This window comes from Panthera tigris, chromosome C2, assembly GCF_018350195.1.
Source record: "Panthera tigris isolate Pti1 chromosome C2, P.tigris_Pti1_mat1.1, whole genome shotgun sequence".
Classification (NCBI taxonomy): Eukaryota; Metazoa; Chordata; class Mammalia; order Carnivora; family Felidae; genus Panthera; species Panthera tigris.
In genome coordinates, this window is record NC_056668.1 from 89,966,349 (window position 1) to 89,991,946 (window position 25,598).

Below are 25,598 nucleotides of genomic sequence, written 5' to 3' on the forward strand. Positions count from 1 at the left end.
AGGCTCCACACTCTTAGCCTGGAGCCCGATGTGGGGCTTGAACATACCAACCATCAGATCATGACCTGAGCCAATACCAAGAGTTGAACACTTAACTAACTGAACCACCCAGGTGTCCCTGTTTTGTTTTGTTTAAAAATATAGTTATCAGTCATCGTTTATTGAGTGTATATTATTTAAGAATAAAATGCTAATAAAATATTTTTAAAAAGACATAAAATGAATACAGGATGTTACATCAATTAAAAGTAAATCAAAGAAATGGTTAACAAGTCATGTGAACTCTTTCTGGATAATAGCAAAAAACTGAGGATCAGGCATAAATGAAGAGAAAAAGAATTTTAAAATCCCAAATCATCAGTTCAGAATGGTCGTCCAATGACCAGTACATTGGATGAATACACTTTTATTTCTGAATTTTTTAAATTTGTGGTAAAATACACATAAAATTCACCATCAACCATTTTTAAGTGTGTAGTTCAGTGGTACAAAATACATTTATAATATGTAACCATGGCCAATACCCATCTCTTGCAGCATGTAAACTGAAACTCTATACCCATTAAATAAAAACTCCCCATTCCTACCCCAACCTCAGCCCCTAGCAACCACCATTCTATTTTCTTTCTCCTTGGTTTTGATTACTTTAAGAACAATATATACATGGTATTTGTCATTTTGTGACACTTATGTTTATTTACTTAGCATGATGTCCTCAAGTAGCCTATATCATAATTTCCTTCCTTTTTAAGGCTGAACAATATTCCATTGTATATATACATGCCATTTTGCTTATTTATTTATCCATCTATGACACTTGGGATGTTTCCACGTTTTCGCTATTGTGAATAATGTTTTTATCAATATAGGTGTAGAAATCCGTTTTCAAGACTTCACTTTCAATTTTATGGGATATATATCCAGAAATGGAATTGGTGGATCAAAATGATAATTCTATTTTCAATTTTTTGAGGAACTGCCACACAGTTTTCTGCAATAGTTGCACCATTTTATATTCTCACGAACAGTGTACAAGAATTTCAATTTCTCCCCATCCTTGTCATTACTTGGTATTTTTTATTTTGTTTTGTTTTTAATAGTAGCCATCTTAATGGTGTGAGGTTATGGAGAATATGCTCTTGAACTGTTCCTCCTTCTTAGAATATATCTTGTCCTGTGGATTCCATAAACCATTCTACCTTGGGTGTTTTGTCCTTTCCTTGTAATTCTTGCTGCTCTGCATGAATATTGTAGGGTAACATCATCTGCACCATTGGCAATGATGAAAATATTCTATAATCTGTGTGATCCCATGCAGTAACTATTAGCCATATGTGGTCACTAACCACGTGAATTGTGGTTAATGATATCGAGGAAACTAAATTCTAGTTTTATTTAATTTATTTTTAATTTAAACCCACATGTGACAAGTGGTTATTGCATCAGCTAATGCATATTGGATTCCATTTCTTTCTGAGCCCCAACCTCATGTATCCAACTGCTTCCGTGACATATTTGTCTAGATGCCCTAAATATCCAAAATTCCACATGTCCAATGGCAAACTCTATCACTTTCTTCAAACCAACTTTTAATTTGGTCAATTCAATAATATCAACTTTGCCTAAGATGGAGCTATTCAAATTTTCCTTTACTCTTCACTCTGCTTCATTTCCCATATCCAGTAAATCATATATCCTGTTATTCAAACCTAAAAATGTCTCTTAAATCTGTCTTCTGTTATTCAAAATACAAACCATCATTTCTCACATACTACCACTGACAACCTGCTCTTTACAGAACTCTCAAAGGGAGCTCATTGACATTAAGATAAATAAAGTTAATATTTCTTAAATTCTTCAAATGTCACCTTTCTGATAAGTTCTTCAAATCTCCTAGTCAGAAGTATAAACTCCAATCTTCTTTCTCATCATAACTTGGTCATATTACTATCACCTTTTTTAGTGTGTTATATTAAATGATTTGCTTACTTGTTTACTCCCTGTACCTGCTCCTATGTATTAATTTTTTCAAGTATTTTGCCTCATCCTTGGCTTATAATAGGCTACAAGAATACTTAGATAACTAATAACAATTTATGAGCTAAATGTTGAAGATTTAGAAACATGACTACAAAATTCCTAGGTACAGAAGGAGAAATAAGCCTATTTCAAAACATAAATCCATGGAGATTTTTATTCACTTATTAAAGGATTAAGCAGCTAAAATTTATATTGGTATTTCATTCATGTGTAGTCTTAGAGAAATTAGTTTGGCTTCCGTGATAATTAAAAAAACAAACGCTATTTTTAAAGATAATTATAGAAGATAAGAAAACATCTTCAACATCAGTGCAGTATTTGTTGTCCTTTGACTTTATCCTGCATCACCTGTCATTGACACAATGATGAATTATACCTTTTAGCATCAATATTGAGCCTCATTCATTACTTTCTTAGGTTCCATGCTTTATATCAAAAAGACAAATGCCAAGATAAAGTCAAACTTTGTAAAAACAAAACCAGTTTTTTAAAGAACTACAGGACAACATTGGGAAACTACATACTAGGACTCATAGCTCCTACCCCACATATTAGTGCCATCTATTTATTTTCATTTTTTTTAAATCCAAAAAACACCAATGATAGATTATTAACTTTTTAATACTTAGAAATTGTAATTTAATTTTATAGAAATCATATTTGTGATCTATAACAAAGGTCTAGACTGCAGTTACTCAGAAAAGATAATAGATTGCATTACATGAACATTTGTCTTAGATGTATATTATTACACTTATTTATTAGAAAAAATAAATATGTGATTTTGTTATAGTGCTGTGTATCCAATTCAAACTTTTATGGGGAGAAATAGGAATATAGTATCTTCAATATTTTAATTATGATGGATTTCTTAAAAATGTTTTAAAATTGATATAATATCAGTAACTGTGTTTTATCATTTTACAAAGTGTTTTTCCTATTTCACATCATTTTTTCATAATTCAGAGTGACAGAATTTATACCTAGCTGGGTATTTTTATTCAATGTCCATTGCTATTTCTGGAATATCACACTAATACCACTATTATTTTTATTGAAACAAAATATTCTAAAGACCTCAATCTTTCACAAAATAAATTTTATATTCTATTTGTACACTAACTTACTAGTGTATTCTCAGAACTTAATTAATTAAATTGTATGCTTTCATATCTAACTTATTTTTTTTTCCTTAAAGGAAAAACTAAATTCAGAAAAAGCAGGTAAGAGTCTACTTTGAAGGTATCAGCACTAGTACATTTTAATGTATTAATAATTATACTCAATTATATCCATATTGCATTTTCAGAGAAAATGTATGCATCATCTTTTAATCTCACAGAATCCTAGTGAGGAAAGCTGTTATGAGTGTACTCATTTTTGATGTAGAAAATAAAATGCAGTTTTACTAAATAAAATAATAAGTTGGTAACCATGGTAGTAAAACATCTGTTCCACATCTCCTACTCATGTGCTCTGATCAACCCTATATATTTATATTTTTATTTTGTTATTGATCAACAAAAATTTGACCTTAAAATAAAGTATCTATAAACTACTTCATTTTATGGTTCCCAGGTTTTCCTGTTGGTAAACTAAGATTGAACTTCTGAAGCACAATTTCTTCCCTTGGCCTACATCTGCAACATGAGTGGCTACCATAGGTAAACATGATGACTGGGGAGACAGTATCAACATTAGATAAAAATTTCTTTATAAAAAATGTCACAGGACACTTGCTTGTATACTTAGGCATGTTTTCTTTCTTCATAGATAAAGAATTCTTTCTAAAATCCATTTAATGGGTTAAATATCTGCCTACATATGAAACATATTTGAAAATAAATATGGAACTTGTGGTAATGTCTGTGCACAAATTTGTGTATTCTCTCAAAGGGTGTCTGATTTCCTGTGTTTCACACTACATACTATATATATATATATAAGATCTTAAACACCAAGGACCTATTATTTAGGGGCTATTTCCATGTTGCTACATCCAAAGAAAAATGGGTATCAAAGGATGGATACATTCAAAACTAAATTAAGACTCAGGAATAAATTGCAAAGCAAAGAGTTATAAATGTAGTTAAGATTCAGATATTTTGAGCTTGGGAACATTTTAAGTAAAATGTGCTCCAAACTCCTCTTACTTCAAAAGTTCAGAAAAGACAAATGCACAGCTTAAAAAAAAAAAAAAAAAGAAAGAAAGAAAGCTATGATAGATCTAGAATATAGTCTGTATTCCGAGTTCATTCTATTGCCACTCATTGAGTTTGTTCATTATATCACATCTCTGTTTATGAAGAGGAGAAAAATAGCCTTGTAAAATTTCACTAAGATGATTAAGAATGATTCAGTCTTTCAACTAAGCATATATAAATATGGATTCTTTTTTGAAATGTTGAAATGCAAAAGTTCTCTATAAATTCCAGCCCCCAAAGAGAAGTTATGACACATTAAACAAATAGTTGGTAAAAGTAAAAATTCATATGATGTCAGGTAATGCCAGAATATTAACTTCATTTACTCCATACTGTACAATTTAATTTTCTCCATATTATAAACTCACAGATAAGAGTTTTAAGCAAAAATATAGGTATGACCATCATAGTGTAAAAACATTGATTATAAATGCAGTCTTTATTTTTTTAATGCAACGACAAAGTACCACCACAGACAACCAAGTATCTTAAGTATTGACACAAAACTTTGAAGATGCAGAAATTGAAAGATGCATTTTATACTGCCCTTAATCAAGGGGTATACTTGAGATTATACCACAAATCTACTTTCAGATTAAGAAAAAAAACCTAATTGTTTTATTAAAGATTGGTTTTCATTACAAATCATGTTATTGGTTTCTATGATTTTGCCTGAGACATTTATCATTCTTACTCCTTAGTAAAATAAGAGGAGGTACTTAAATTTCTTTCAAATACATTTTATAAATGAAAGTATAAATTTTCTCTTGATTGGTTATTTTCCTTTCCTCCATCTATCAACAAAAAAGAACAAAACTCACTCAACTTGCTCATGAATGCATTTATCTCCTACCTTGGTAATGGTTTCATGAAGGTGGAAAAAAGGATCCATTTCTTCAATTTTTGTTGCACGTTTAAGGAAAAGGGCCTCAGAGAGAAAACTTGGACCCTGTGGAAAATCAGAAAAGAAACATTTAAGATTCTTCATTGATTTTGTTTTTCAAGTGCTTATTGGATTTTCTTTAAAGATTCAAAAGGACTCTAAATTGCTTTAAGGTTTCTGTTGATTGTTGGCCTTCATTCTACTGATCTAATTAACTAATTGCAGAATACTTATAAACTAAAATGAGTAGAATTCTATAACTCTTATCTGTATTTACAAAAAAAATTTTTTTAATTTAGAAGAGATAATTCTTTGCAGAACCCCCACTTTTTTTCAAATGCAGACTTATATGTAGAGTAAGACACCTTGATGACAAAACCCATATCTGAATTTCCTTCTCCGCTTTATATATTATTTTTATGTTTTAAGGCTGTTAGAATGGAATGCTATTGATAAACATGTTTACCATCTATAAAAGCTCAGGCAAAAGTGTGCATGATATTTTAAATATTGCAAAACTCACTTCAAGGCAATAGTAAGATATTTTGCTTAGATTGGTTTCATGGCTTTATATGCTGCCAATAAAATAAGAGCGTGCTGGTTGTTATCAGAACCTTAGTGTTAAGATGGTTGAAGTTAATCAGGAAAACTTAAACCAGTCATTTCGTACTTCCACATGTAGACATATTTCAGGATGTAAGAAGACACAGGATACTGAAAATGTTGAAATCTACTATGGTCTAAATACTTATGCTAAACTAAAATTCCTATATTGAAATCCTAATCTCTAAAGTATTCATATTAGAAGGTGGGGCATTGGGGAGGTGATTAGTTTATGAGGGCTTCATCCTTGTAATTGGGATTAGTGCCCTTACAAAAGAGGTTCCACATAGCTCCCTATCCCCTTCCTTTATGTGAGGATAGAACAAGAAGTTTGCAACCTGGAAGAGACTCCTCATTCAACCACGTTGGCATCCTGATCTTGGACTTCCTGCCTCCAGAACTGTGAAAAATAAGTTTCAGTTGCTTATCATGCCACTCAGTCTGTGATACTTTATTGAAGCCATCTGAAAGGGCTAAGACACTATCTAAAATAATGCTCTTGTAGTTATCAACCTTATTATTATCCCATGATATGATGCTATTTACTATATAAATATAGCTTTTACTTGAAAACCTGAAGTAACTAGGATTTGTCTAGAAAATAGAAGAGTAGGGGAAGGATATATGTATGTATGTAGACTATTGAATGATTGATAATCTTTCTGAAGGCTATCATGGAGAAGGAAGATTCAACCCAATCTAACCATCAATGACTACAAAAGGGTAACAAATTTAAACTGAATTATATTAGAACTTTTTCAAAAAGCTATTTATTAGAGCAATCCAACAGCAGAACAGACTACTTTGGGATATATCAATGATGGGAAAGTAAGTTAGGATGATGTAATTGATGGACTCTGAAGTCATGTAGATGACAACTAAAACCAACATACTAGCAATTCCCTATAATCAGGCATACTCTTCACCTCCTATTTTGAACAAGACTGTGATCAAAAAAAGTAATTTAGCTGTTTTCTCTAGTATATATCCACTTTTGGATAATAAAACCATGAATCAACCAAGCGTCTTATGTATCTAGACAAACAACTTACTTATAAAAAAAATTGTTTTATATTCCTTTCCTCATTTTGCCCTACAATCTGAAACTAATCAGTACTCCACTTTTGAAGACTTATCATAAAAACACACAACTCAATCTAAAATATCATAAATGTACTTCCCTAATCTCTCCATTTTGAGAGTCTACTAATAATCAGTGTTACAGGTTGAATAATTCATAAATTGAAGTTCTAAACTTCAGTATTTCAGAATCTGATATTATTTGGAAATAGGTCATCACAGATGTAACCAGCTAATTTAGAATGAGGTCATACTGGAGTAGAATGGGTCCCTAATACAATATGACTAGTGTCCTTATAAAAAGAGAAAATTTGGAAATAGATGTGCGCACAGGGAGAAAACCATGTGAACAAGAAGACGGAGATTGGAGTGATGATTCTACAAGCCAAAGAACTCGAAAGACTTCCAGAAAACCACCAGAAGCTGAGCAAGAGGCTTGAGACAGATTTTTTTGTCACAGGCCTCAAAAGGAACCAACTCTGATACCACCTTGAATAATGTATACATACATACTCAATCTGTGGTGTTTGTTATGGCAGCTCTAGGAAACTAATACACTTAGTCAAGATGCTATTCTTTCTTTTTTTAAAATTTTTTTGTTTTTATTTTATATTTGAGAGAGATAGAGGGAGAGAGAAAGTGAGCAGAGGAGGGGCAGAGAGACGGTGACCGAATCTGAAACAGGCTCCAAACTCTGAGCTGTCAGCACAGAGCCTGATGTGAGGCTTGAACTCACGAGCAGTGAGATCGTGACCTGAGCCGAAGTTGGACACTTTACCTACTGAGCTACCTAGGCACCCTAAGATGCTTTTCTTTCTCACTGCAATAGGTCTAATAAACTTATTTTTTTGAAGCATTTTGGGCAGTCAACACAGATCTACATTAAAATTTTGGCTTTGCCACTTAATAATTATGTCATTTTAAGCATCTTAATCTCCAAAGCACTAGTTACCACATCTAAAAGACTTAAATAACATATACTTCACAGAGATGTGAACTGTCCAAAGTCTTCCACATAGGCGATATTATATTAGTGGCATTGATGATGAAGCTAATAGTAATAAATATCATAATGATACTGATAAGCGTGGTATGATGTGGTAATTACAGTAGGATGCTAAAGGACTAAAGGAAATCAAAAGAACCCTCTATAATCCCATGACAAACAGTACATAGTTTGCATTTAGATATGTTTATTTTTTTGAAGAGAGATATCTTTGAATTAACTTTATTAAAAGAATGACATGAATAATTTGTGTCATTCATTTTCATTTAATAATTTAAGCATGGAGTCCTTAAAAAGTTTGCTTCGTGAGAAGTTTTAAAAAAACTTGAAATAATTTTATCTTATTAGTTTACACAGCAAAACAAAGCTTCATAAATAGTGCAAAGGTAAAATATCAGCCAGCCTCAGACTGAATGATCCCATAGAAGAGAAAGAGGGAGTTATAATTAATTAGGTTTTTATTGAACTTTCAATTATTTAGTAGCAGTACATGTTAATTTAAATTATCCATATGAGTCTTATCCTCCAATGTAATCCCTTTTTCTCTTATTCCTTCACGTATCTTTTGCTATACCATTCTTTGTTTCTAGTGCCAAATTTAAGTATTTAATTTTTTTTTACGTTTATTTATTTTTGAGACAGAGAGAGACAGAGCATGAACGGGGGAGGGGCAGAGAGAGAGGGAGACACAGAATCGGAAGCAGGCTCCAGGCTCTGAGCCATCAGCCCAGAGCCCGATGCGGGGCTCGAACTCACGGACTGCGAGATCGTGACCTGAGCTGAAGTGGGACGCTCAACCGACTGAGCCACCCAGGCGCCCCCCAAATTTAAGTATTTAAAAAAACATTCATGTGACCCTTCTATATGCCATTTACTCTACTAAATGAAGGACATGATCCTTAAATTTCATTAAGTTTAATCTAATGGGATTTGGACGCATAATACATCAAATATCATTGTCTTTGAAAAGATTGAGATACTACCATTCTTTACATATATGTGTGTATATATACATATATACATAAATACATATATATAGTTATATTTCTTATATAGGTATTTATATACATTTATATGAAAACATTAAAAGAAGGATATATGCTTTATGAAGGTTTTCTACTACTATTACCTTAACTATGAATGATTGCTGTTTAATAATGGCTCCCATTTGTAGACGAAGAGTGGGAAGTTAAGCACCATTAACTACTTAGAAAGCACTTTTGCTTAGAACAATTATTGATAGATTAAAATAAAGAAGTAAATCAAGATATGTGAAAAACTTAACACTGTATGTCCTCCACATGAAGATCATAATAAAAATATTACATAAGAAGGGATATTGAGATGAAAAGTCTATCTAGGATACGGTGTAAAATCCCATTGGTCTCCTCAGTACTAACTTACTTGTCCTTTCTGTAACATTTCACCATATTCAGGATACCTTCCTTCTTTCAACTCTTTTGTCTAAAGTCACTGATTTGACCCTGCTGGTTTTCCACTTGTATATTACTTTCTATGTGAACTGGATTTCCGTTTCCATTTTGAATGCTACTGTCATTTCTAAGTGGTCTCCTCTCAGTATTCTCTTTTCCACAGGCTCCCTAGTGGTTTTATCTACTTTTCTGGCTACAACTACCATCTTCAAAATGACAGTTTCCAAATCTTTATCTCTAGACTTGATTTTTTATTTTTAGTTCATTAGTTTTGTTTCTTCATGAGCTCCTTTGGATATATCAACTTATGTTCCAAATCATGATCATGTATTTCACCAATTGTTGCCTTCATTTCTTACCTTGGATGATAGCATCGTATCTATATTTTGCCTATGCTTACGTACATATTTTGAAATTTTATGCCTTTGTGGCTCCAATGTCTCTCACCCTTTGTACCACATAACTGCATTAGCCAATTATCTTCTAATCCATGTATTTAGACAAGTTTTTACAAGTTTCTATCCATTGCTATAGTCTAGTTATTTATTACTTTTACCCAAACTATGGTCTCTACTGACTATAGACCAAAGTTCAAATTTTTTTTAATGTTTATTTTTGACAGGGTGAGAGTGACACAGCATGAGTGGGAGACGGGCAGAGAGAGGGAGATGCAGAATTTGAAACAGGTTCCAGGTTCTGAGCTGTCAGCACTGAGCCCATGAGGGGCTCGAACTCATGGACCAGGAGATCATGTCCTGAGGTGAAGTTGGAGGTTTAACTGAATGAGCCACCCAGGCACCCCAAAGCTTAAATTCATTAGAATGATATTTCACAAACAGGCCCTAGCCTATCATTTTTTTCTTTCACCTTTAAACAATTCTTTCTTTCCCATAAACTAATTTGCACCATTTCTGTATAGCTTCTGCTTATATCACAGAAGGCTATTCACCAAACTAAACCCACTCTTACTTTTACTATCTCTATTCCTATACTTAGACTATTTCTTCATCTGCTTGAAATGTTCTTCCTTCATCTGGTTACCAGGCTTCTTTCTGCAATTGTTTCCCTTGATCCTCACCAACCCATCAGAGTTCCTCGTTCCCTTGTCAGTGTTTCCATGTCATTTTATGTTACCTTTACTCATCATGTATTACATTGTGTTTTGTTATATTTCTGTTTTCCTTTACTATACTGTAAGCCTTTTAAGACATCGACTCCCTTTCTTATTAAAATAGTAAAAAAATGCTAGACCTTTTTGTGTAAGTCATTAATCTCTCCATCTTAGTAGCATCAATCCATAAGGTTGAAAAACGTAAACATGCTAGTCCTTCTCATCTCAGAGTTCACATCAGAAGTAAGCAAAGAAATAAAGCATATAAATATGCTCAGGAAGGAGGAAAGGGCTACATTACAAGTGGGTTGTGCTTGCTTTTTATTACATTTATCAAGAATTGCTTTTTTATGTAATCAAAAGTTAGAGTTTTGAAATTTAAATCACTACAAGTAGGTGTTTGCATATTGAACTCAATGTGAAATTTCTCTTTTAAAATCTACAACTATTAAGGTTTGAAAGCCATTTCCATAAGTGACAGTAATTTCTTGGAGGGTTTTGGACAGATCAAGTGATATTTTCAAGTGTGTGTTGAGGATGGCCCACATAGACACATATATGGGGGATACATTTTAAAAAGATATGATGGGAAACAGGGAGTTTACACAGAATGCTATTGTAGTACTACAGTGGGAAAATGTGAGAGACTAACCCAGGACAGTGGTAGTAAACACAGAGAGGAAGGGATGAGTTTGATAAATGTTTAAGATAAAGTGCTTGGTAATTAATTGCATGTAAAAATCTTAAAAAGGAATCAAGATTGCAAGTATTTCTAGATTTGATAAAATGAGTGGATACAAATTCCATTACTTTAGAAAATATAGAAACATATGAAACTCTAGGACAGAAAAATTAAATTTTAAACATTTGAAGTAAGGTATTTGTGAGATATTCATATTAAGTTATCCCAGAAGACGAGTGACTATATTATTCATGACCTGTTTGGTTCAAGACCAAATTCTAAACTCAAATAAAATTAATTTAAGCATGCACATAGTAATCAAAATGTAAAGAGGACCATATGTAGTTTTTGAAGTATATTGAATGTAATATAGATCTTTGAGTGATAGTGAGATCTCTGAATGGCACTGATATTAAGAAAAAGTAAAAACAAAACCCATGAAAATATTATCGATAGAATAATCAGAGAAAGTAAACAGCAGCATATGAGTTTGATTTTATGGAAGTCAAAAAGGTAGAGGACGTCTGGAATGAATAATCAATGCTTCAAAGGAAGTAAAGAAATATAGTAAGATGAAAAGTATCCATTAAAAGTAGATTTCATTAAAAGTAGATTTCAAAGATTCCTGGTGTCTTTTGCCAGAGGAGTTTCTGTGGATTAGTGAGCACAGGAGACAACACAATCAGTTGAGGAATAAACGTGAGAAGTGAAACACTAACTATGAAATTCTATTTCATATAGAATAACTATTATTCTCTCCAGAAATTCAGGTTAGGTTGAAAAGTTAAAAAAATATTATCATTACGTAAAGAGAGTGAAAGAATCAAGGAAAAGTTTTATTTGTTGTGTTTTAGACAGGATTGATGTGGACATATTTTGTGGACATATTGTGCAACCAGGAATCTTTCCTTTAAATAAACTCTCAAATGGGGTGCCTGGGTGGCTCAGTCGGTTGAACGTCCGACTTCAGCTCAGGTCATGATCTTACAGTCTGTGAGTTTGAGCCCCGCATCGGGCTCTGTGCTGACAGCTCAGAGCCTGGAGCCTGCTTCAGATTCTGTGACTCCCTCTCTCTACCCCTCCCCCCGTCGTGCTCTGTCTCTTTCTGTCTCTCACAAATAAATAAATGTTAAAATATACTGTCTATGTTTACAATACGGTATAGTATTAACAAACATTCCTTAGAGTCTTTACAGGTGAGAAAAAATGAAGTCCCTGTTCACTTCATATACATTTCATATATGAATAAAATACACAACTGTGCATAATGTGGTGATTTAAAATCTTTGCTGGCCCAGAACCTCTATTTGCCTGGGGAGTTCATCTCTTCTTCAGTAATTTTAGATCCACACACTCTTCTATTGTATTTCAGTTTTTAAAACAGAATATATGAAACTAAAACTCCCCCAGATATTTTGGATCCTTATACTGACTGAATTAGGCAATAGAGATGTTATCTCCATTTTCATATGAAGTTTAAATAACTGTGAAGTTAAGGAGGCAATACCATAAACTCAAGTCATTGCATGTTTAGCTGAGTGTTTTTTTTCTTTAACTACCTTTCTTTTGGGAGATAGATGTTCTCTTAAATATCAGATGCACTAATAGGTGATTATAAATTATTTCACATCACCTGGAGTTCTGGGAAAGGTTCCAGGAGGAGTCCCTACGGAGAAGGGAAAGGCACACATGGACCCCCAGGGCAGCAGCTACTTACAAACGCTTCTAACACATTTCAGTTAGGGCTGGTTCAGCTCCAGCAGTGCATCCTGGCTACACAGGAGGGTAGGGTACCCCACCCAGTGGCATTGTAACAAGATTAATATTCTATGTCTCATTGAGAATGCAGCAGGACTTACACAAATAATTTGTTGGAGGTAGAAAAAAGGAAAAAAAAAACTTATTCTCAGATCTTGGAGGGAAAGAAGTTTTCTCAATAATGAGAAATCCAAACTTTAATATGGTCTTTAGTAAGACCTGGTCTCTCTGGAAAGGTCTCAAGTCAATTTAACAACAGCATTTCTTTGAGGTCAGAGCCTGTTAGCCTTCTGAAAAGCTTTCTGTTGAACAGTCAGTCAGTGCTTTTCTCAGGGCTGTATTTAATCAACTGTGAAAGAAATGAGGGATTTAAAGGTCTTAAAGTTAAGGGCAAAAGAATCTAAACATCAGGTTAAGAAGAAACAAATACATTATTCAAATCCTGGGAGAGATGTTCCAGTCCTTCAAAGTCCTTTTGCTAGAAATAGGAAGAGATTACCTATACAGTCATGATCTCATGTTCCATAATCTGAGTGAAAACACCCAGGGAAATTAAAACTGGAATATTAGCCTATCTGAAATTTTTATTCATTATATTCATTATATTACATTCATTATATTACTCTTACTATTTTAAAATCTTTTTTCTTTCTTTCTTTCTTTTTCTTTCTTTCTTTCTTTCTTTCTTTCTTTCTTTCTTTCTTTCTTTCTTTCTTTCTTTTCTTTCTTTCTTTCTTTCTCAAATACTAAGCCCAATGTAGGTAAACTTGGAGAGAAGTCAGAGGAGCATAATTCTCTGAAGAGAAATGATTAGTTGTTTAAATCCATCCCAACCTTCCCCCATTTCCCTTCTTCTATCCCATCCCATTGGCATTTCATTTAACAACATATGAATGACTTCACATTAATACAGTCAGATATCCCTGGAAAAATTACATATTTCTACTTCTGTTACTACTTACTAAAGGCTAAATGAAAGTCCTTATTTCCCTATGTGTCCCAGAGAGTATAGGTAGATTTAATTTCAGGACTGAGAATTACTTCTGGAATATCTTTAGTTTGGTGCAATGTTTTCCTTTAGCTAAATGCATTCATTTTAATCATTCATTCCATTTATTCATTTTGAAATCAATAAAAACACAGAATTAATTCTGCAATTCACTAAAGCAAAAAAATCCCATTTATTTGAATAAATAGGCCTGAAAGAAAAGAGCTATTGTAGCCCTTAATGGATAAAACATGTATACTACATTTGTCTCTTGGTAAAAGTCTCTAAAGACCACAAAGTTTGGAGTTTGACTTCAAAAAATTATCCAACCCCCAACACAGAACAGACTATTTCGTTTATGAGTTAAAATATAAAGAAAGAAAATATGCTTTTGATTTCTGATAGCATCTTTCTTTAATTTTCATTTGAGAATAATCAGTTACCTCTATTTTATCCAGCCCTCCTTTAAAGATAGTGAAATTAAAAAGACATTGATGTTCTATTTTTCAAACAATGGGTCACTTCTGATTAAACTTTGATTGAACATTAGACTTCCAGACTTAAAACAAATTGCCTCCTTTTGCTTTTCAATTTGGACCCAATTTCCTGCTGCCCTCAGGTCACTTGATGGTAATTAATTGATTATGAATCAACTGAAGGGAGATTCAAATTGGAAAAAAAAGAGAGAAAGAAAGAAAACCTATTTTTTTCTTTTAATTTATGACCAACATTTTATAAATGACTCCATTCTCTCTCAAGTTATAGACATATATATTCATCATTTAACAAATTTTACGTTTATAAAGTATTTTTAGGAAATGTTCAAATTTTCAAATGTTCAAATTTTACTTCACTTTAGATTATTATTTGTCTTTGGGAAAAGTTTTAATCAAAGAACCATACCATACTCTACAATTATTAAGTTATTTCATTGTGATTTGATAGAGTAACCAAATCTGAAGGTAGCACTAATTCTCACCAATCTTTTAATACAGGCAGTATGGTACACTATCTTAAGTAGGAATTTTGGAACTGGGTTTGAATTCTGTCTCTGCTGCTTAATATTATAACTTCAAACAGGCATTTTAGCTCTCAGACACTGTTTCTTATGTATATTATTGGAATCTTGACATAATGTACACAGAGTGTTGTGTATTGTTACTATTATATTCTTATAAATAACATATGTTTTTAAAATACCTATATTAAGAATAATTATATGTTTTTAGTCAGTATTACTAAATGAAATAATGCAATAAACAAAACCCTTAAAATGGTAGCTTGCACATAGCTGCTCCAAAAATGCTAACATTATTATTATTATTATTATTGTTGTTGGGGCACCAGGGTGGCTCAGTCAGTTAAGCGTCCAACTTCAGCTCAGGTCATGATCTCACAGTTCCTGGGTTTGACCCCCGCGTTGGGCTCTGTACTGACAGCTCAGTGCCTGGAGCCTGCTTCAGATTCTGTGTCTCCCTCTCTCTCTGTCCCTCCCCTGCTTGTGCTCTGTCTCTCTCTGTCTCTCAAAAATGAAAATGTAAAAAAAAAAATATTATTTTATTATTATTTATTATATTAGTGTGTTATTAAATAATGTATCCAGGGCTTAATATGACTTTAGATACTTAATACATGTTGTTTTGATATTACAATCTTTGAATATTTATCAGAATCATGCATGATCAAAAATTCCACTCAAAAAAGTAAAATGTGTACTTTTTATTACTCAAAAATGTCCAGAATATTTTAGAGAATTTTTATAAGATACTTTGGAGATTAAGTATTCAACATAACTACTACTACTAACTGATTGTAAGATCAGTAATCAAGAAGGCAAGGGCTTAAGATGTTCTGACTAAATTATTATGGCCAACTATGTGGCCAGGGGAAAATGACTTAAATATTACCATCCTTTCTTTCCTCGTCTATAACAGAATAACCCATAAGTCAATGAACATTTGTTTAACTAACAAATGTTCATTGACTTATGGGTTATTACTTATACATGTACAAAGAAGAATAAAATGCAGTCATTGGCATTGAGAAACAAACATACAAGAGAAGACACACAAACGTATAAATATACATGTATAAATACGTGTGTGTGCATGTTTGTGTTTGGAGAGACAAAGAGGAGAAATAAAATTTACGTAAGCACACAATTTAGAGAGAAGTATATGCATACATATATGTGCATATAAGTAACATTAGATTTACATGTATATGTATATATGTTATATAAATATGTGCATGCTTGCTTATGCATTTATGAAGAAATAAACTTCATTTAAAATAATGAAAACGATAAAATGGAGCCATGCACAAGATGCTAATCCCAAATAGTGGATTGAAGGTTTAAGGAGAGCATCCTGGGAGAAGTACTTTCTAAGTTTAACCTTGAAGATAAAAATATAGTCAGGAAGAAAGCGGGAAGCATATTTCAAACAAAGTGAAAAACACGCTCAAATGCAGACAGATGAAGAATTCCTTGCTTCTTAACTGGATACTCTCCAGAGTTTGGTGTGAATTAGCTAAAATATTTGAGTTGTGCAGTGTGGCTAGGATGTGAGGCTATGGAAGGTCATTGGGTATCTTTACGTAATGCCAAAGAATTTGGACTTTATTTTAAAGATAATCAAGAGACATCTTCAAGGTTTTAAACACGGAGCAAGGCAGCTCGATCAGATTATTTCAGTGGCATCTCAGTTCTAGTATTCTGTGATTTATCACAGGTATCACAGATCTTTTTCAAAACAGTTTGTGTTTATAAACTCACTTTAGAAAATGTAACAGCAACTCATAACCATATATATTTACCACTTTTATGAATTATGTCTTAGTCACAGTGTAGTTATAAAATGAAAAATAAGTATTATTTTTTACACTTTTTATGAGTGTATGCTGGAAAAGATACTTATTAAACAAATCCATTACAACCATAAAAGAAGCCGTATTTGCTTTAAAATTTTTCAAAGTGTTCTTATGATTACAATTCAATAATGCAAACTATGACCAACAGAACGTGAAGTTAAAATCCATTTACAGCAAAGTCATCATAGATCACTTTCTACATAACAAAACTCTTTTCCTATGTTAGCCTGACTGCAGTAACAGAATTTTGTTTTATAGTTACATTCAGTAGTGATCAAAACATGGAATCCAGTTCAACAATGATTATTTCAGTCTTTATCCATATAATTTTACAACATGCCAGAGGACTGTGTACTGTTTGTGGGACAGCTCTCACTTTCCAATTTACTAAGAAAGTAAGTTGAAAAAAATATATTCTTTCAATGGATGACCTTCTATGCTGTTCTGATTTTAAATTAAATGTGATATTTGATGTATATTTAAGTCACTGACATGGTGAAATGAATAATAGTAAAATCTCAACAAATACACATTTATTAACAACTTTTAGAAATTATTTTTCAGCTCCCTATCTTAAATTTAGAATTGGTACTTCAGGACTGGAAAAGGTACTAGAAATTAGGTGAACCCTTCTTTCTATATCTGAAGAAATTGGCATAAAGAAGAGAGCTGATTACAGTCGTTTCTTGTTCCAGTCACCATGCTGTCATTTCATATCATCAGGTGACTTTCCTAAAATGCCCATCAAAACTGCCGTTATTCATAACACAATGATGGCTAGTGCTTTGCAATAGAAAGAGCAAAGGGGGAATGAGGAACATGTAAGTGAATTTTCTCTCAGCTATGCTGTACAGCATCTAGATTTCTGTTCATTGTTAAGTTCACACATTTTTAAAGATATTTTTTAAAAGGCTGACATAGAAACGTGAACTCTAGTAATATATTTATAGTAACAGTATTCCTTCACATGCAGTAACAAATACTCATATACCTATGTGATTAAAATACATAGATAAAAAAGAAAAGCATATGAATGCACTCCATTTCTTTAATAAAATTAATGTCATATCTACATAGCTGAAAATTCTTCACTGAGAATCTTTCCCATGCCCCCCTTACTGGAATTATTCTAACTTTTAAATAGAGGTCTTTAAATATATGAAAATCCTTGAAATCTCCCCCCTCCACTTTTTTTTTACACATTTCACTGCTCACAATGTTCCAAACTACATATGACTTATTATTTTTTTTTTCCTATTAGCTACCTCTGAGAGATTTCAACAATGAGGCCAAAGTCCAGGTTCAATGCCCATGTGGGCTAATAGGCTTATTATTGGAAATATTTCCTTTCTGAATTTCCATTTTCATCCTAGTTAGTAAACTTGAAAATATGTACTGTTGACCAAAAGGGAAACCAAAAACTCAATCATCACTACTAAAAACACTAAGCCACAATGGGCCTTGGGTCAAAAGTATTATCTTTTTGTGTGTATATATTATGGTGATATCAAAGGATAGTGATGCATATCAGTGTTTAATTTGCTTTGTTACTATTTCAGAAATAATAAAAATAAATGATATCAACAAAGTCTAAGTTAAGCATCATGGCAGATTGATAGTATCTGGAAGTAATTTATAGTCTACATAGAACAGACATTCAGTAAACTTGAGATAGAAAAATAAAGATTATTAGATTATTATTTCCATAAGTTCAATACATTATAAAACCTATAATATTATTAAAGCAACTTATGTTTAAGAGACTTATCTAAAAGACAAATTCACACACCTCCACAAGTGCTATAGAAATGTTTAAAGGATTGTCTCATTTTGCATTCAAGGGGTATGCCAAAATCTGTGGAAGCATGAAGGAGAAAGAAACACTGGGGAAGAAAAAGAAAAGCAGAACAAAAATACTTCTTGCATCTGCACTGCGGGCTTTTTGTCTCGTTATAAAATGTATTTCCCTTTCAGTAAATAAAGCATTGGGCAAGGGACCCATTGGCAGATGAACTCCTTGTAATAAATTATATATTCTGGAATTTGAAAACGTAAGTATAGAAATTGTGGGTTGAGGGAGAAAATGGTACTAATATATCTTATTTAAAAGATTAAGAAGGAAAAAGATTTTAATAAAAAAATAATAAACTAGCCATAGCCCACAATTTGAAGTTGCAAGGCATTACCTTCCATCAAATGAAAAATAAAACCAACAACAACAACAAAACCTAGTATCTATTGGGTATGACATGCAAGAACAAGGCTGCACATTCTTGTAGAAATGGGAAGTAAAAGATAGGATTCTCATCTAGGCTTTGCCATAACGTGGCAAACCTTTAGGCAAAATCTTTAACATTACTGCACCTCAGTTTCCTATTAACGTAGGACATCTAGCTTCCTTTACATTCTAAATGTCTCTCAGATTTTAGATTCTGTACATTTCCCTCTTATATAAAACCTGCTCTTCAGACTCTAACTATTGTTTCTCAATCCTGACTGCACATTATTATTACCCAGAGAACTATTTAAACTCACTGATGCCTGGGCCCCACCCAGAACAATTAAATTCAAATCATAGCATTGACCTTAAAAGATAACTTTTAACAAAATTCTTTTTATTGGGAATCAACCTGTTCTCTCTTTCAGAGGTACGATTGCAATGAAAGGCATAGTCACAGGTTTTTAATAGATGCTAGTTTAGGTGCGCCTGGGTGGCTTAGTTGGTTAAGCATCCGACTCTATCTGCACTGACAGTGCATAGCCTGCTTGGGATTGTCTCTCTCCCTCTCTGCTCTCCCATTCACACTATCTCTCTCAAAAATAAATAGACGGGAGCCTGGGTGGCTCAGTCGGTTAAGTGGCAACTTCCGCTCAGGTCATGATCTTATGGTTTGTGAGTTTGAGCTCCGCGTCTTGGGCTCTGTGCTGACAGCTCAGAACCTGGAGCCTGCTTTGGATTCCGTGTGTGTGTGTGTGTGTGTGTGTGTGTGTGTGTGTGTGTGTGTGTCTCTCTCTCTCTGCCTCTCCCCTACTCGTGCTCTGTCTCTCTCTCTGTCTCTCTCTCAAATATAAATAAAATTTTAAAAAATTTAAATGAAAAAATTAATAGACAAATATTAAAAAGATAGATGCTAGTTTATGACAAATTTGAACTACATGGTAATTGCTACCTGACTTTATAACATTTTAGACAACTTTTTCTTAGGCTTTGAAGTAATAGATAATAAAAACTAGTAGATGTTGAACCCCTATCCTTCCTTTATTTCTATAGGTTCCATTGTCTTTGAGAGCAAAATAAAGATGAAGTTTTATTTGGTATGTATATATGAATCTATCAAGGAGCACACAAATGTGATTCTATCTCAAATTATGAGTGGAAAAAATTTCAACAGCAACACTTTAATTTAATAGAGTGGAGGACAAAAGTATAATTATAAATTAAATACTTACTACTATCATCCATGGAAAATATCAAGAAAACACCTGAGAAAAACATAAAATTTAATGATGGATTTGGGATAACTGATGGCTTTTCCCCTTTGTACTCTTATTTGCTTTCCATTTTTCTCCAACAGTGTGCATGCATTATTTTTTAAAATAAAAACACTTGAATTGAAAACACACACACACACACACACACACACACACACACACACACAGCTTAAGTTTCTGTGGAACTCTCATCTGAAAAACATCTGGCTTAAAGCCAGAATTTTCCTCCTGCTCATGAAAAAAAGTCCAACTTCACAATACACCTGCTTCTTCTCCTCCCTGCAATTTCTTTTTATATTCGTTGAGTGAGCTGCAATTCAATAGCTTTTGTGATCTTCTTCTCTTTTCTCTCCATTTGGTGTGGCATGAAAGACATTTCAAAAAAAAGAAAAAAAACAACATAAACAACTCAATTGCTTGTTAAATTTTATGTTAAGGATATGCACTGACCCGGCAAAATCACCATAGACAACCAGACATGCTGCTGAAATTTAAGCATCCCTGACCACCCACTTGTTTACAGAGAAAGCGAGTAGTGACCTGAAAATGCTTTGCTCTTTTCTGACACTTCAGCTATAGAAACCAAACGAGGAGAAAGGAACAGAAGTATGTGAGGTTTCCCCTATGCTATTCTATTTGTCTCAAGGAGAACCAAATTGTAATAAGGATGAAGAACAAATTCAACGTAGCCCATTCACGTATGCAAATGCAGACCTGGGATTCAAAAACAATAGAGGCCAGCCCTGTGGTGATGCTATGTCTTGCTTTACCAGGATGAACCTGTAGTGAACATCCAGTGGTTTCAGGGGTAAGGTGTTCTGAAATGTCATTCCTCAAATATTCTGAATATTTTAGCTGAATTTGCACTGAAGTGAAATATCTTTGTCATGAATGTGACAAAAAAAGGTCTCCCCCTTTTGTCATTCCCTTTCTCTCTCAGTCCTTTTCTGACATCCTCAGCAGCAAAGTTGTTCTCATGTAAGCAAAAAGACATTTTCCAGTGACTGACCTTGTTTGGCCATCAGAAAAGGCCAACACTCCCTTGTTCTCCAAACATTAGTTCTCTTTACAGTGGCTTTGCTTTTCTAGCAAGCAAACCTCACCCAATTCTGTTATAGTACCTGTTTCTAACCAAGGTGCTGGGGCATGAAATATTCATTCATATTCTGGGTAATGTTTTGTCAGGTTTAAATGCTTTGGCACTTAAGAAATAGCTCAACACCCTTTGGAACTGCAAAGCTTTTTGTGTTTTGTTTTGTTTTGCTTTTTGTTTTGCTGTTTTGGTTCTGTTTCTCCTCAGCCCTTTCCCTCTGTCCCTTCAGGATACGTAAAATATAATGGCAACGTAAGGAACAGTTGATAAAACTTGCTGAGAGGATCAGATGGTAAAGCCCCGGGCTTGGAGAATGTGATCCTGGGTTTAAGCACTATTTCCTGCCAGCCTTGTGAGGAAAAATTTTCCTTTGGGCTCTCTCTCACCAAGAGATGCTGAGCTACAGGGCAACACTCTGTGAAGAGAATACTGCCTATTCACCCTGAGGAAATACACCAGTGATTTGTTTCATAATTCAATAATTTATTATAAAACATAGAGATAATATAGGCTGCTATTTATTGTTCCACAGCATCAAAAATAAAAGGCTATGCTGTAAAATCATAATTAAATGTCGGTTAAAATGCTTAGGTGAAACACTAGCAGTACACAGCTTAGGTGTTTTCAGGCTGAGGAACAAGTGAGGGTTAGACTAAGAAGACTGGCTAAAGCAGAGATCAGACGTAGGCTAAGAACAGAAAAGAAAGCAAATGAGCCAGCCTTTTGTCTTCCCCACCAAATCAGCATCACCTTTTCTTTGGCCAATCCAGTTACCATAACAAAGTCTTTGGCCTGCATTAAATATACACACATAATGTGATTTCCTCAAAAAAAAATTTCTCGACTTCCTATTGATGCACTCAATTTCCCTTTAATAGGAAGAATACCTTTCCTATTCACAGCTAGAAATGAAGGCTTAGAAAACATTTGCGGATTTGAGCAAATGCATTAACTTAAAAATTGTTCTCAGAGGGCGCATGGGTGGCTCAGTCATTAAGCATCTGACTTCGGCTCGGGTCATGACCTCATGGTTCATGAGTTCGAATCCCATATCGGGTGAACTCGAGCCCCACTCTGGGTGAGCAAGAACCCTGCTTTGGGTGAGCCCCACTTCTCTCTCTCCCTCTCTCTGCCCTTGCTCACTTGTGCTCTCTTTCTTGTAAATAGTAATAATAATAATAATAATAATAATAATAAATTGTTCTCATGGACTTTCTATAGGGCAGCAGAAGTGAGTCACGCCAGATACCTGAGCAGAACTCAGAAGGGAAGACATTAAAGGGTCTTCACTGAATGGGGAAGAAGCAAATAGCAAAGGATCAGGTGGCAATGAAGTCACCAGTAGATAACTGACATCACAACTCTGCTGATTCTGATTAAAGGGTAGAAAATAGATAGTACAAAAGGGAAGGAGTTTCTTCTTAACAGAATACCTAGGAGAAGAAATAATTCCATGGGTTTGGGATCCTTTACTTAGTTCCAACTCAGTAGACATAAGCAGAACTTGTGAGCTTGCCTAAGTCATGGATTTTCCAGAAAACTATATGGTTCATGCTAACCAATGTTGACACCATATCCTGTTAACACTACTTTAGGTCTACTTTCTTTCTGTCTCATCTGGACCCTTGCAGTAGCTCTCTAGTTGGTGTCAGTGATTCTTATCTATCTTCTATTTCACAACTGGAGTCACCTTTCTAAAACAGAGATCTGAGGGGCACCTGGGTGGCTCAGTCGGTTAAGCGTCCGACTTCGGCTCAGGTCATGAGCTCACGGTCCGTGGGTTCAAGCCCCGCGTCAGGCTGTGCTGACAGCTCAGAGCCTGGAGCCTGTTTCACATTCTGTGTCTCCCTCTTCCTCTGACCCTCCCCTGTTCATGCTCTGTCTCTCTCTGTCTCAAAAATAAATAAATGTTAAAAAAAATTGTTTTTAAATAAAACAGATCTGATGAGGATGTTTCCAGGCTTATCTTTTCATTTTCCCTCATCATATAAAGAATCAAACCCCAAATATCATGTAGGTAATGCTTTATCCAGGAATATATAACCTAAACCTAATCATAAGGAAATAGCAGACAAATCAAAAATGAGGAACATTTTACTTAAAACAGTGGGTGGAAAGAAAGGAAAACTGAATATTTCAAAAATCTCAATGATATAAAAGATAAAGAATTTACAATAAGCTACACCTCATACCCATTAGTATGGTTACTATCAAAATAAAAAAAGTAACAAGCATTGGTGAGGATGTGGAGAAAGTGAACAGTGTGCAGTGTGGAGAAAGTGAACCCTTGCTTACTGTTTGTACAAATGTAAAATGTACAGCTGTGGAAGACAGTGTAGAGGTTCCCTAAAAATTAAAAATAGAATTACCATTATGATCCAACAATTGCAATTCTAGGTATATATCCAAGGGAACTGAAAGTGGGATCTTAAATTTTTTTTAATGTTTATTTTTAAGAGAGACAGCATGAGCGGGGGAGGGGCAGAGAGAGAGGGAGACACAGAATCCGAAGCAGGCTCCTGGCTCTGAACTGTCAGCACAGAGTCCAATGAGGGGCTTGAACTCACAAGCTTTGAGATCAGGACCTGAGCTGAAGTCATACACTTAACCAACTGAGTCACCCAGGCGCCCCAAAAGTAGGACCTCCCTCATGTTCATAGCAGCATTATTCACTATAGTTAAAACATAGAAACAATCCAAGTGTCCACAGATGGATGAATGAAAAAGAAAAATGCAATTTATACATCCAGTAGAATATTATTAATGAGGCAGGAAAGTCTGATACATGCAACAACATGGATAAACTTTGAGGACATTATGCTAAGTGAAATATGCCAAATGCAAAAAGACAAATACTGTATAATTCCACTTACATGAGGTTCCTAGAGTAGTCAAAATCATAGAGATAGAAAGTAGAATGGTAGTTGCCAGGCACAAGGGAAGAGAAAGAAGAATCGGGAATCATTGTTCAATGAGTATAGAGTTTGAGTTTTAAGAGGTGAAAAAGTTAGGGAGATGGATGGTGGTGATGATCAGTCACACAACAATATGAATGCATTTAATATCATTCCGCTGTACACTTAAAAATGGCTAAGATGGTAAATTTTATGTTGTATTTATTTTACCAATATAAAAAAGTTTTTAAATGTTAAAAAAAAAGACAAAGAAAGGCTATGTAAATGTTCCAGATTAATGAAACTGAAAAGCAGAATAACAAAATGCAACACCTGAGCATAGACTAGTTCTTGTACTGGAGAAAAATAAAAGCTATAAAGGATACTACTTGGCCAATTAAAAAAAAACAAAAAAAAAACAAAACTAGAATGTGAAGAGTAGGTTAGATAAAATTTTATTAATTTTATTAGAATTTTATTAGTGTTAAATTACTGAAGTTGATACTGTATTGAGCTATTAAGAATATTTCTGTTTTGGGGAAATGTGCAATGACATATTTAAGGCAAAAGGACATAATGCATATTACCTACTCTGAAATATTTTAGATTATACATATATTATGTATATGATGTACACACAAAGATATCCAGTTCGATCTATATCTATATCTTAATATTCACCTATTCCTCCATCTATCCAGAAAGAGAAATAAATAATTGACAAATAGGGAAAAGTATTAACCATAGGTAGTTCTGAGTAAAAAGTATGTAAGATTTTGTATTGTTATTTGTATTATTCTATTCTTATTCTTGAAACTTTTCTGTAAGTTTGAAATTGTTTCCACATAAAATGTTAAAAAAAAGAAAAGACTTGAGTCCTAGATTCTGCATATGGAATTGGGGGCCCTTCCCAGTTTGGCCATACATAGCCTGGAGTGAAACATACTTTCTGAATCACAGCATGGATTTTCATTCAAGCCCTGTAATTCAGCTACTCTTCTGCATAATAACTATCTACTAATCTTGTAAAGTCCAGATCAATTATCCTGCCCAGTCTTCCCTGTCAGAATTAAATGTTCACTTTTGTCCCCCTTGGGATGTAGATCTAGACATATATACTTACTAACTGTGTTTACAAGTTCAGAATATGCCACAATTGCCTATATTATGCCTATATTCAAAATTTCAAATCAGTTAATGGTTAAGTTAATCATTGATCAATCATCTATAATGGTTAATCATTAAGCAATTAATGCTAAGTGACTATAGCTCCATAAGGGATTCATATAGAAATGGATATAAATATATGCATACATTTTAAACTAGATAATGCTCCTCTACTTTGCCTTTTATTTTTCCATCTAGTCTCTTCTTGTCAATAGTTACCATGTATACATAAGAAGTCTTCTAAATCTGTATTTTCTGAAGAGATGCTCATAGACTATTAGAATTGATAAAAT

The 25,598-nt window shown here is 33.7% G+C and overlaps 1 protein-coding gene across 18 annotated transcripts in view; it reads right to left on the bottom strand.

The window, feature by feature from the left end:
* The window catches only part of NAALADL2 (N-acetylated alpha-linked acidic dipeptidase like 2), a 1,331,477-nt gene that overhangs the window by 158,763 nt on the left and 1,147,116 nt on the right, over nucleotides 1–25,598 (bottom strand). For all 18 annotated transcript variants that reach the window (XM_042998927.1, XM_042998921.1, XM_042998913.1 and 15 more), the window contains one exon: nucleotides 5,098–5,193. In XM_042998927.1, coding sequence (XP_042854861.1) covers nucleotides 5,098–5,193 — 96 coding nt within the window. The remainder of the gene's footprint in view (nucleotides 1–5,097; nucleotides 5,194–25,598) is intronic.